The sequence below is a fragment of the Anomaloglossus baeobatrachus genome, chromosome 5, assembly GCF_048569485.1.
Source record: "Anomaloglossus baeobatrachus isolate aAnoBae1 chromosome 5, aAnoBae1.hap1, whole genome shotgun sequence".
Classification (NCBI taxonomy): domain Eukaryota; kingdom Metazoa; phylum Chordata; class Amphibia; order Anura; family Aromobatidae; genus Anomaloglossus; species Anomaloglossus baeobatrachus.
The window spans coordinates 556,576,909-556,590,617 of record NC_134357.1 but is presented as its reverse complement, the minus strand read 5'-3'; the positions used below and the strand labels follow the sequence as shown (position 1 = coordinate 556,590,617).

General features: G+C 43.6%; 1 protein-coding gene across 1 annotated transcript; it reads left to right on the top strand.

Moving 5' to 3' along the window:
- Positions 1-613: 613 nt before the first annotated feature.
- Positions 614-11,105, top strand: LOC142312297 (uncharacterized). Its single transcript, XM_075351229.1, has 4 exons — positions 614-984; positions 1,068-1,165; positions 1,363-1,453; positions 9,787-11,105. Exons 1-4 carry the CDS (start codon positions 852-854, stop codon positions 10,923-10,925), a joined length of 1,461 nt encoding a protein of 486 aa, XP_075207344.1. The 5' UTR covers positions 614-851; the 3' UTR covers positions 10,926-11,105.
- Positions 11,106-13,709: the final 2,604 nt, after the last annotated feature.

Sequence of the window (13,709 nt, the reverse complement as noted above, 5' to 3'; positions counted from 1 at the left end):
TTTCTGCCCTCAGTCCTCGGCCCCTTTCTGCCCTCAGTCCTCGGCCCCTTTCTGCCCTCAGTCCTCGGCCCCTTTCTGCCCTCAGTCCTCAGCCCCTTTCTGCCCTCGCTCCTCGGCCCCTTTCTGCCCTCGCTCCTCGGCCCCTCTCTGCCCTCGGTCCTTGGCCCGTTTCTGCCCTCGGTCCTCGGTTCCTTTCTGTCCCCCACACAGTATAATGTTCCCCCAGAATGGTCTCATATGTGTCTCCTTATTCTCTCCAGTAATTGTATTATTACAGCGGATTCTTTATGATGTTACATCGTCATCTTCTCCCCATTCAGGTCCCTACAATATCGGATCCTCTCAGTGGAGATCTTCTATAGAAGAGAATTCTCCTGATTGCCCCGTGAAGGATGGATATGGACAGGGACAAGATGGTGGAGAGGATATTACACCTCACCCTAGAGATCCTCTTCCGGCTTACTGGAGAGGTGAGAGATTCTGATGACGTCACATTACATCATTCTTATCTATGGGAATAACAGATGGACAGAACTGGAGAGGTGAGGACTCTGGAAATGTCTGGAGTGAGATTTCTTACTGTGTCTCTCCATAACCAGGATTACACAGTAGTGAAGAAGACCTCTAGTGAGCACTGTCAGGCCCCTGTGTCTGAGGGATGGGGAAGACCCCTGAGCCCAATCACGGGGCCTCCACCTCACCCCCCGATACATGAGGACATCAATGACCAGAAGATCCTAGAACTCACCTACAAGATGATTGAGCTGCTGACTGGAGAGGTGACACTGCTGGGAATGCTGGGACATTATACAGTAACGCTATGAAGGGATCGGGGGTGACGGTATCATTGTATGTGTCAGGTTCCTATAAGGTGTGAAGACGTCACCGTCTATTTCTCCATGGAGGAGTGGGAGTATTTAGAAGGACACAAAGATCTGTACAAGGACGTCATGATGGAGGTTCCCCAGCCCCTCACATCACCAGGTAATAGACAGGACTAAATACACACGGCCTATAATTATCTGTATGTAAGGAATGAATTCAGTCCCTGTATGTGTCTCCTCCAGGTCTATCCAGTAAGAGGACAACACCAGAGAGATGTCCCCGTCCTCTTCTCCCACAGGACTGTAAACAAGAAGATCCCGATGTTCCTCAGGATCATCAGGTAGATGGAGAGAAGGTGCCATGAAATCTCCCTATGATGTGTAGACGGCTGTGAAGGTCTTGTGCTCAGTCTTGTTTTATCCTCCAGTATTATATGTGTTATACTTGTGTAATGAGAGCGGTGGAGATGGCAGGATTAGAGCTGATCATAGATGGGACTTCTCCATCTGTCTGTGACTTCTACAATATTTGTTTCAGGGGGAAGATCTGCCCCATATTAATACTACAGAGACATACGTGAGGGGTGATGAGCGGAGTAAAGAGGAGATTCCTACAGATAACCGCCCAGGTGAGTAGTGACCACTAAATGCAGAGAAGTCACAGATTCTTCTCAGTCACCGGCTGTGGCTGCTTTATCAGGGTTGTAGTTTGGCCATAGAAAATAGTTACCATTCTGCTGCTAGACCACCACATGCTCCTCCAACCAACAATGTCCCCATTATTTTGGGCATTGGACGCCCTTCTGTTGGAGTGAAATTTGTTTCCGTGTAACTGTAACATATAAGGAAGGTTAGAATTATCCCACAGTGGGTACATGGAGGCCGGGCAGCCCACCCACATGATTTCCACAATTTAATTAGCAAAAAAAAAAGGATATTAATCTATTATATAAAGCTGAGTTTATGTATGTGTGTATGTCCGCTAAAGGAATCTGCACCGTCACATTTACAATCACGAAAATTTGCTCAAACACCCCATGTGACAAAGGGAATGTCATAGACTATGTTTTGAGGGGAAATTTTAACCCCACACTTTACAGTTATTCGCAAAAAACCCCTGCCTCCGTTAAAGTCAATGGAGCTAGGAGCCACAATGCATCCAGAGCTTTAGAAGAGTGTTGGCATGTCACAATGCGCAGCCACGCCCTTGAATGGAATGTTGGCGTGTCAGACGGGGAACGAGACAGACAGGCAAAGACATAGAGAGTGACAGACAGGGAAAGAGACAAACACAGGGAGAGACAGACAGGGACAGAGAGAGACAGACACAGACAGGGAGAGTGACCTACCCAGACCACACAAATTGGGATTCCAGCCCAACCGAAGTCTTCCACATGGAGTTCTGTAAATATCTCCTCCAAGTCCATCGCAGCACCTGAAACATAGCCTGTCGGGCAGAGGTGGGACGATTCCCCTTATGGCTCAGTATACACAAGAGGGCGCTATCACACCAGGCACACATACAGGACAGCAACCCCAGCTCCTACCATCATAAAGCCCTGCTGAGCCAGAGCCCAGAGCAAGCCAGGAACGCTGACAGCCAGTCCAGCAACACACCCTGACAAAAGCACAAATAAAAGAGATCTCAGAGAGCTGCAAGATGCAATACATAGAGGACTGGAAGAGTGAATTAGAGAACTCCCAGAAACTCACCATCTACCGGTCACTGCGGAGGGACTACACTCTGGCCCCATATCTGGAAAGGTTACGCCACCCCAAAGACAGGCAGGTGGAAACAGGGCGGCATCGACAGACATACAAGCCGTGAGAGAACAGACTGTGCCAGCACTGCCAGCAGGGGGCTCTGGAGGACGAGGCGCACTTCCTGCTGCACTGTGACAAATACTCAGCAGTGAGGGCCTCCCACTTCCAGAAACTTACCGCTCATACCCCGGACTTTCCATCCATGGACGAGGAGATGAAAGTCCGCATCCTACTGGGGGAAGAGGAATCAATGGTGGAGATCGCCGCCCAATATGTCACCACTTGTCTTAAGCTGAGAGGAACATAAGGCCCCTAAAAGACTTTCAGAGCCCAAATTGTGCCCCCAACTTCCCATAACCCTGATCCCCTCCCACCACACTTACTGTATTTCTTTTGCTTTGGCAACACTAATTGTATTTTGGTCCTGCCAATAAAGCATATTTGAATTTGACAGGGAGAGAGAGACAGATGGGGAGCGAGAGAGAGACAGATGGGGAGCGAGAGAGAGACAGATGGGGAGCGAGAGAGAGACAGACAGGGGGAGCGAGAGAGAGACAGACAGGGGGAGCGAGAGAGACAGACAGGGGGAGCGAGAGAGACAGACAGGGGGAGCGAGAGAGACAGACAGGGGGAGCGAGAGACAGGGGGAGCGAGAGACAGGGGGAGCGAGAGACAGGGGGAGCGAGAGACAGGGGGAGCGAGAGACAGGGGGAGCGAGAGACAGACAGGGGGAGCGAGAGACAGACAGGGGCAGCGAGAGACAGACAGATGGGGAGCGAGAGACAGACAGATGGGGAGCGAGCGAGAGACAGACAGATGGGGAGCGAGAGACAGACAGGGGGAGCGAGAGACAGACAGGGGGAGCGAGAGACAGACAGATGGGGAGCGAGCGAGAGACAGATGGGGAGCGAGCGAGAGACAGATGGGGAGCGAGCGAGAGACAGATGGGGAGCGAGCGAGAGATAGATGGGGAGCGAGCGAGAGACAGATGGGGAGCGAGCGAGAGACAGATGGGGAGCGAGCGAGAGACAGATGGGGAGCGAGAGACAGACAGATGGGGAGCGAGAGACAGACAGATGGGGAGCGAGAGACAGACAGATGGGGAGCGAGAGACAGACAGGGGGAGCGAGAGACAGACACAGACAGGGGGAGCGAGAGAGACAGACAGACACAGACAGGGGGAGCGAGAGAGACAGACAGACACAGACAGGGGGAGCGAGAGAGACAGACAGTTACTTTCCCGGGCAACGCCAGGTACTACAGCGAATTAACACATAAAGTTCTGATATTTTTACCTTTAAGAGCCTGAAAGATATTTTCTCTGAATTCTACAAATGTCCATTATATAAGAACTTGTACTGGAGTCGTCCATTGTGGAGTCCGAGAGGCAGAAAATAAATGTCTAATATTATTTCAAGAAACTCATCTGACAGAAAATATTGTCCCCTACAATAGTTTGGATTGCCGAGAGCCCCCGAGCCACATACTGTAATTACTCCAGATGTGTCACCTCTAGTTACTAAATCATTGATGGTGAAGGCTGTCGGGGTGGAGGGTGATCATTTACTAGATGTGTTATTGTCTATAGTCACAGTTTTCTCTATAGTAGTTAGTACCAAAGTCACTCTTATTTCATGGCTTTCCACTGCAGCCAGTTTTCTGCTCCTATCCAGGCCCCATTTCTCCAATCTGACATCTGTCACTTCACATGATAACACATTTGTAATGCTTAACCCCTTCACGTCCTGCTCTTTGCGCTTTACGTTTGGTTTTTTTTCGCCATTCTTCTTTCGAGAGACGTAACTTTTTTTTTTATTTTTCAGTGAAAATGGTCATATGAGGGCTCGTTTTTTTGTGGAACGAGCTGTACTTTTAAATGAAACCTTGAGTTTTACCATATAATGTACTGGAAAATGGCAAAAAAAAAAGTGCGCTAGCACTATTGTTTTTGAGATTTTATTGACTGTGTTCACTATATGGTAAAACTGATGTGTGGGTGTGATGCCTCTGGTCGGTGCAAGTTTGTAGACAACAAACATGTATAATTTACTTTTATCTAAAGGGTTAAAAATAAAAAATCAGAAGTTTGTCTGAAAAAAGTGGCGCACGTTTTACGCCATATTCCATGACTCGTAGCGGTTTCAATTTTCGGGATCTATGGCTCAGTGACGGCTTATTTTTTGTGTCTTGAGCTGATGTTTTTAATGGTACTACGTTTGCGCAGATGCTACATTTTGATTGCCTGGTATTGCATTTTGTGCAAAATTTGTGGCGACCAAAAAACATAATTTTACCAATCAGATGAAATTATTTTAGATTTTGATAGATCAGGCGTTTCTGAACGCAGTGATACCAATTGTGTGTATATTTTTTATTTTTTTAACCCTTTAGTTTTCAATGGGGCGAAAGGGGGGTGATTTGAACTTTTAGGGTGTTTTTTTATTTTTTTTAAACTTTTTTTTAAAATGTTTTATTTTTATTTTACTAGGTCCCCTAGGCCACTATATGGATCAGCTGTCTGATCACTCTTTCATATCTGCTGATTACAGCTACACAGCTGTGAACAGCAGATAGAAGAGCATATCTCACACAGCTCTCGGCTGGGTGAAACAGTAAGTGATTCATGTGAGCTACAGGAGTCCTCATATGACCCTGTCCCTGTGCTACCATGACAACCACCGGAAGTCATGTGATCACGTCATATGACTTCCGGTATCAGCGGTAAGTAAACGTGTATCGCGATGGCGATTATAATGGCGCTGGTAATTTTTTACAACGCCATTTAATAAGTTAAACGGCACGGCCAGATAACGATTCCGCTCGTACCTAGCAGGCACACATGTCAGCTGTATAAATCAGCTGAGATGTACGCCAATATTCCTCTGCTGCCGGCGGCAGGGAGATTAACCCTATGACCGCTAGGATGTAATTTTACCGCCTGCGGTCGTTAAGGGGTTAATCTGATCCCAGTGTTTCTGAGATTTTTTTCTGTGGCATATTCTACTTTATATTAGCTGTAATGTTAGGTTGATTTGTTTTCCGTTTATTAAAAAGAAAACAACCTGAATTTCACCAAAAATGTAAAAGAATTAGAAGTGATCAAACATTGCATTTGGAAGTTCTTAAAACAAATAGTGATACCACAACATATAGTCAGTAAATGGCATTTACCGTATTCTGCTTTAGTCTAAGGCTAAGACCGCACTTTGCGTTTCAGCTGCTTTTTAGGTCCGTTTTGAACTGCAGCGTTTTCATGCCAAAAGGCATGCGTTTTGATTTTACAGCAAAGTCAATGGTAAATGGTGATTTTCAGACCGCACTTTGCGTTTCTAAACGCTGCGTTTAATTTGCATATTTTGTGGCAAAAACCATGCGTTCAAAGAAGCAGCATGTCAATTCTTTTTGCCATTTTTGCAGCGTTTTGCTAACATTGAAGTCAATGAGAAGTTTCAAAACGCTGCAAACATCAAAATTCCAGCGTTTTACATGCTTTTTAGGTGCAAAAACACTGCGTTTTTAACTTAAAAAACGCATGCTTTTCACACATTAATGGAATAATATGTCCCTTTACACACACACATAGTTCTACAATTAAATTAGTGAAAATTATGTTTTTATTGCTATTTTTGAAATAAATTTTATTAATCCGCTATATTTTCAAGAAATTAAAGAAATTTCATTGATAATTTATAAATTATGTTTCTTATTTTTTTCTCTTTTTTCAGTCCGTTTGACTATTTAATCTTTATTTAGCAGTGTCTTCATGTTCAAAACGCATCTGTCAAAACGCAAGGGGAAAGCATGTAAAAAGCGCTGAAACGCATCTTAAACGCGGTAAATACGCATGCGTTTTCAGCGCTAAAGTTCTGAAAAAGGCAACTTTGGTCAAATCAATTAAGTCCAAAACGTGCGTTTAGAACTGCAAGTAGGAGAACGCAAAGTGCGGTCTTAGCCTAAATGACTATTTTGACTCTACAGAAGCCATATCTCTTTATAATCAAGTCTTTCAGCTACAACAATTGGGGAAACCCTCCATTTTTCCACTCATGGAGAAGTAGCTTGGTATAATTTTGTCCTACAAACTATTATTTCATGGCTTATTATTCCAATATACGGGAGGCTAAATGAACCAAGAGGGTTGAACGTCATGACCTCCTGGTTCCTACTCTGAGGTCTACTGTTAGATTGTAAATGGTTTTTGTTTTAGTAAATAATTACAATTTATATAACTTGAAATTTCTTTAGCTATGTTATGCTCATGGGTGACTAAAGCGGGCTTTACACACTGCGATATCGGTCCCGATATCGCTAGTGTGGGTACCCGCCCCCATCTGTTGCGCGACACAGGCAAATCACTGCCCGTGCCGCACAACATCGCCCAGACCCGTCACACATACTTACCTGCCCGGCGACGTCGCTGTGACCGGCGAACCGCCTCCTTTCTAAGGGGGCGACGTCGCTGTGACCGGCGAACCGCCTCCTTTCTAAGGGGGCAAGGGGGCGGTCCGTGCGGCGTCTCAGCGACGTCACTGAGCGGCCGCCCAATAGCAGCGGAGGGGCGGAGCTGAGCGGGACGTAACATCCCGCCCACCTCCTTCATTCCGCATAGCGGCCGGGAGGCAGGTAAGGAGAGGTTCCTCGTTCCTGCGGTGTCACACGGAGCGATGTGTGCTGCCGCAGGAACGAGGAACAACCTCGTTACTACTGCAGTAACGATTTTTGAGAATGGACCCCCATGTCACCGATGAGCGATTTTGCACGTTTTTGCAACGATGCAAAATCGCGCATCGGTGTCACACGCAACGGCATCGATAATGCGGCCGGATGTGTGTCACAAATTCCGTGACCCCAACGAGTTCGCATTAGCGATGTCGTAGCGTGTAAAGCCCCCTTAAGCGACTTCCTTGTCTTTACTATAGCCTCTCATGGTGAGGATAGGCTTGTGCTGGAAGGTAGTTGCCTGATGCTGCTTTAGGGAGTCCTGGTACTGCCACAGATGGCCCCAGGGGTCGGGAATAGGATATTGAGAGTCACTGCAGGTCTAGCAGGCACAGCTAGTATAGATAGATAAACCGAAGGACAAAAGTGGATTATATTGTAAAACAATTGATAAATATTTATTGAGTGAAGAAATAAAGGAACAAATAATTTTTACCATAAAGGGGTAATGACAATGACCGCAGACTGATAGCACTAAAAATACATGCATGAAAAATTTCAAGTAATAAATAAACAATTCCATATTACAAAGCCTACATACATATAGACTGTGCAAGAAGGCCAATGTAAAATAATAGGTAATACAGCCAGTTAGGTTTACATAACAGATGCAGACAGGCTAATATGAAAAAAGTCCACAGATAATTATAATGAATAAAGTTTATTTTTATAGCGCCAACATATTTTGCAGCACTTTACAATCAAGTGGGGGCTTGTACAGACAAACAAAACAAAGTAGCATATAGTTCAACAGGTACAGAAGGAATGAGGACCCTGCTTGCAAGCTTACAATCTATGGTGAAAGAGGGGGACACAAAAGGTAAAGCGTGCTTGTATCTTGCCAGGCCATAATTATGATAAATTATTGATTTCATATAAAGTTTAATGATCCGATCGTAAACTTTTTTAGGTGCACTTACATGGTATTGGTTGTATGAAGAATGTGAGGACAGAAGTAGGAGGGAGAAGGTTATGAATAGCATTTAGAAGGCTGGTTAAAGGAGAGTTAGGTTATTAAGTTATGATAAGCTTGTCTAAAGAGATGTGTTTTTAATGCATGCTTAAAAACTTGGGGGCGGGATATTAGTCGCATTCTTTGGGGTAGTGCATTCCAGAAAACTGGCATGGCACAAGAGAAGTCTTGGAGATGGAGTTGTGAGGTTCGTATTATGGCGGATGTTAGTCTAAGATCATTTGCGGAACGGAGGGGGCGGGTAGGATGATAGATAGAGATGAGGGATGAGATATAAGGTGGTGCATAACTGTGGAGAGTCTTGTGGGTGAGTGATATAAGTTTGTATTGTATTCTTTAGCTGATAGGTAGCCAGTGTAGTGACTGGCACAAGATGGAGGCGTAGGTGAATCGGCTGGACAGGAATACCACCCTGGAGGCTGCGTTCAGGATGGATTGGAGAGGAGAAAGTTTGGTCAGATGGAGACCGATCAGTAAAGTGTTGCAATAGTCTAGACGAGAATGAATAAGATCGACAGTAAAGGCTGCTTTACACGCAGCGTCATCACTAGCGATGTCACTAGGGATAGCACCCGCCCCCGTCGTTTGTGCATCACAGGCAAATCGCTGCTCGTGGCGAACAATATCGCCGATAGGCGTCACACCAACTTACCTTCCTAATGACGTTGCTGTGGCTGCCGAACAAACACTTTTTTTAAGGGGGCGGTTCGTTCGGCGTCACAGTGACGTCACACAGCGGGCCACCAATAGAAGCGGAGGGGCGGAGAGCAGCCGCATGAACGTCACTCCCACCTCGTTGCCGGAGGACGCAGTTGTTCGTCGTTCCCGGGGTGTCACACGTAGCGATGTGTGCTGCCTCAGGAACGACGAACAACCTGCGTCCTAAATGAGCACGATATTTGGGAAAGGAACGACGTGTCAACAATCAATGATTTGGTGAGTATTTTGGATCGTTAGCGGACACTGGTAAGTGTCACACGCAACGAGGTCGCTAACGAAGCCGGATGTGCGTCACAAATTCATATTTTTAAAACTTTTCTTTAACATTTTTTATTTATTTTACTAGTCCCCCAAAGGACCTTATCACTGCACAGTCCAATCGCCTGTGCATTTCTCCTGATAAGAGCAGCATCATTCCGATCAGCAGAAATGGTCATCTCATGTGAGTGATGGCGCTCTGTCTGCTCTCACAGAAAGGGAGCCATGGCAGTGTCGGGTCATCAGCTAACCCCACACTACTATGGCAATAGATTGGCACCCTGTGATCACATCACAGGGCCGCTGATGGCAGCAGGTAACGTGTGATATCCGCTAAAGCCATTTAAATCGCGCTACGTGGTAACCAGTCGCAGGTGGATCTCTGATTAGCCACACGCCTGCTGATCAAATGAGCAGACATGTGCGGGGATTACTGGAGGGAGGTGACCAAGGACGTACCAGTACGTCCTTGGTTGTAAAGTGGTTACATTTGAATATGTTATTGAAAATCATTTTTGTCATTGGCAGATGACTGTACCTGGAGTTTGGAGACACAACTGACATCTTCAGCTTTGAAATCAGATGACCTTGATATTATACAAGATATTACTGAAGTGAATCCCACTGTTCCAGATATACCATCATCCTTTCACAGCAAAGATCTATTATCTGATTCTATTAAACAAGTCCTACCTTCTGATTCATCACAGACTATTAAGAAAAATAAAGGCCACAAAGGAGGCATTAAAAATGGAAGTGTTATTACAGGAAAGAATCAATTTTCAACTTTAGACTGTCAAAAAATCCCCCCAAAAATTCACACAGAGAGATTTTCTTCAGAGTCTGTTAGTTATCAGAGCACTCACATGGGAGAGAAGCCATATTCATGTTCAGAATGTGGGAAATGTTTTAAACAAAAGTCAGATCTTGTTACACATCAAAGAACTCACACGGGGGAGAAACCTTTTTCATGTGCAGAATGTGGGAGATGTTTTGCACATCAATCAAATCTTGGTAAACACGAAAGAATTCATACAGGGGAGAAGCCCTATTCGTGTTCAGAATGCGGAAAATATTTTACACGCAAGTCAACTCTTGTTATACATCAGAGAACTCACACAGGGGAGAAACCATTTTCATGTTTAGACTGTGGGACATGTTTTGCTTGTAAATCATATTTTGTTATACATCAGAGAACTCACACAGGAGAGAAGCCATATTCATGTTCAGAATGTGGGAAATGTTTTAACCAAAAATCACAACTTGTTACACATCAGAGAACTCACAGAGGGGAGAAGCCTTTTTCATGTTCAAAATGTGGAAAATGTTTTAAACACAAATCAAATCTTGTTACACATCAGATAACTCACACAGAGGAGAAGCCTTTTTCATGTTTAGAATGTGGGAAATGTTTTAACCAAAAATCAAATCTTGTTACACATCAGAGAACTCACACAGAGGAGAAGCCTTTTTCATGTTCAGAATGTGGGAGATGTTTTGCACATCATTCAAGTCTTGCTAAACACCAAAGAATTCACACAGGGAAGAAACCGTTGTTTGGAATGAGAGAAATGTTTTACACACAAATGTCATCTTTTAAAACATCAGAAAACTCACAAAGGCAGAATTTATTAGCATACCTAGAAGCTGAGAAATGTTTTATTTAAATTCTAATTTGTTGACCACTTATAAAAATTCACATGGGGAGAAAATATAGATTTGACAAACTGAACAAGAAAACACGAGAGTCAAAGTAAAGGCAAGTACGTAAACAAGAAAGGGAAAGCAAGTTACGTTATAATTATAATATATACAGTTACCAATAGACATCTGTTTAATAAAAATAAAATAAGCAATATTCAGCGTGCATTGATTATATAGTCATTAGAATGTGATCTATTTCAAGTCAATGAAAACCCAAAAGTCATTCTCAGAAAATTAGAATATTTTATAAGACCAACTGTAAAAATGATTTTAAACTCAGAAATGTTGGTGCCTAATGAAAAGTCTGTACAGTAAATGCCTCAATACATTTGCACGAATATTGAGGAAATTGAGCTCCATTATCGACAGACTGCTGTATCTCATCTTTTTAGACTCGCTTGTTTGTGCCTCAGGATTGGAGGATTGCTGATGTGGTACCGATATTTAAGAAAGGTAAGAGGGTAGATCCAGGCAACTACCGTCCAGTAAGTCTGACATCAGTAGTATGCAAAGTTTTTGAGGGCATTTTAAGGGATGACATGCAAAAATATATTGCAGAAAATAATATAATAACTGAGAAACAGCATGGATTCATGAAAGATAAGTCGTGTCTAACCAACCTGTTGGGGTTCTATGAGGGGGTAAGTGCAAACCTGGATATTGGTAATGCAGCTGATGTGATTTATTTGGACTTTGCAAAGGCATTTGATACTCTACCACACAATAGCCTTATATTAAAGCTCCAGAAGCAAGGACTAGGGGAAACTATATGCAACTGGGTAAGGAATTGGCTAAAAGATAGGAAACAAAGAGTAGTCATAAATGGTACATTCTCTAAATGGGCTGCAGTCAGCAGTGGGGTGCCGCAGGGATCTGTGCTAGGACGGATTCTTTTTAATCTCTTTATTAATGACCTTGTGGATGAGATTGATAGTAAAGTGTCAGTCTTTGCTGTTGACACCAAACTATGTAGGATATTAAAAACACCTTGATAGTACAATATTACAAAAAGATCTGGATAAGATATCAGAATGGGCAGACACTTGGCAAATGAGATTTAATGTTGATAAATGTAAAGTAATGCACCTAGGACGCAGTAATCCTATAGCTACATATACATTAAATGAAAGTAAACTCGGGACTACAGAACAGGAGAAGGACTTGGGTATTCTCATTACAAATAAGCTGAGCAGCAGCACTCAATGTCAAGCAGCAGCTGCTAAAGCAAACAAGATTCTCGGATGTATAAAAAGAGAGATTAGATCCCGTGATCCCAACGTATTGTTACCCCTCTATAAATCACTTGTAAGGCCACATCTGGAATATGGGAACCAGTTTTGGGCTCCACATTTTAAAAAGGACATTCAGAAGTTAGAGGCAGTTCAAAGGCAGGCAACTAGACAATTACAAGTAAATCCACTTATATCCTCCAAAAAAGAATATACACGATGCTAATACTCCTTATAAAAATACATCATTTTATTAAATTTAAAAATAAAAACAACATACATGGACATGGGCACAACAAGGTAGAGAGAAGTACAAATATAACTCCCACGAATTGGGGGGAGGGTGGGTAGAGACTTGCCTATCCCCCATGTACCATGGGAAATAGACATTCAGAATAATATATGTCAGTCTGTGTGGAAATCGTCCTGTACCTATAACCACAATACTATAGGTGTACTAGAGTACCAATCCTAAGAAGCAGAGCAAAGTGTAACCAGAAGAGGGAAATCTCAGTCAAGACTCAAAGGGTTAATAAAAAGAATGTCCCTTGAATACAGAGTATACATTTTTCAACTAAATGGTTACTTCAAAAATAGCATAAATATAGATGCCACTGGGCATTCCCTCTGCTGCACAGATGAAGCAAACCGCAAGTCTTACAGTATATTAATGAAATTAGCATACTTCCAACAACAGCTGCCTTCTGACGAAGCCCAGGTGGTGAAACGCGTTGAGGCGTGGTGGGCTTGAGACTGAATTACTTTGGATCAGGTCTGTGTGTTACTTTGATTTTCTATATTATATGTCCTGCCTTGTTAACTGTTTAGTGTACCTCTACTGATCCTATGTACGGCTGGTTAGCAGCCGTTTATACTGACATGCAGTGTCACGGTCTGTGCCCTGCACTTATTTAAAAGCATGATTTACAGAGCTCTTTCTTGCCATCGGGTTTACAGACTGTGACCGACAGTAGCTGCATGTGTGATGAATGTCCTGTTGGACTCACAGCACGACCCACGCTGACACCCGATCTGAGAGTGTGATTACAGGCAGCTGTTGTTGGAGCGGTTAGTGAGGTATAACAGGTTAAACAACCACGATCTTTAGCAGCGCTGGACATCCATGACAGTCATTAATTAAACTAATGCACAGTGAGTTTATTTACGGACGGTCTCCTTAGTGCGGTGGTGGGAATGCCCAGCGGCACTTATACTTATATTTATGTTATTCTTGAGACTGTCTTAATGATCTGTCTGGATGTTGAGGAAGTATGCTAATTTCATTAATATACTGTAAGACTTGCGGTTTGCTTCATCTGTGCAGCAGAGGGAATGCCCAGTGGCATCTATATTTATGCTATTTTTGAAGTAACCATTTAGTTGAAAAACGTATACTCTGTATTCAAGGGACATTCTTTTTATTAACCCTTTGAGTCTTGACTGAGATTTCCCTCTTCTGGTTACACTTTGCTCTGCTTCTTAGGATTGGTACTCTAGTACACCTTATAGGTACAGGAC

What these genes read in the sequence shown, in the direction of transcription:
- LOC142312297 (XM_075351229.1), top strand. Translation starts at nt 852, where the DNA reads ATGTGTCAGGTTCCTATAAGGTGTGAAGACGTCACCGTCTATTTCTCC. An exon ending in CCAGCCCCTCACATCACCAG is followed by an intron (nt 985 to 1,067) that starts GTAATAGACAGG and finishes TGTCTCCTCCAG; the next exon opens with GTCTATCCAGTAAGAGGACA. An exon ending in ATGTTCCTCAGGATCATCAG is followed by an intron (nt 1,166 to 1,362) that starts GTAGATGGAGAG and finishes TATTTGTTTCAG; the next exon opens with GGGGAAGATCTGCCCCATAT.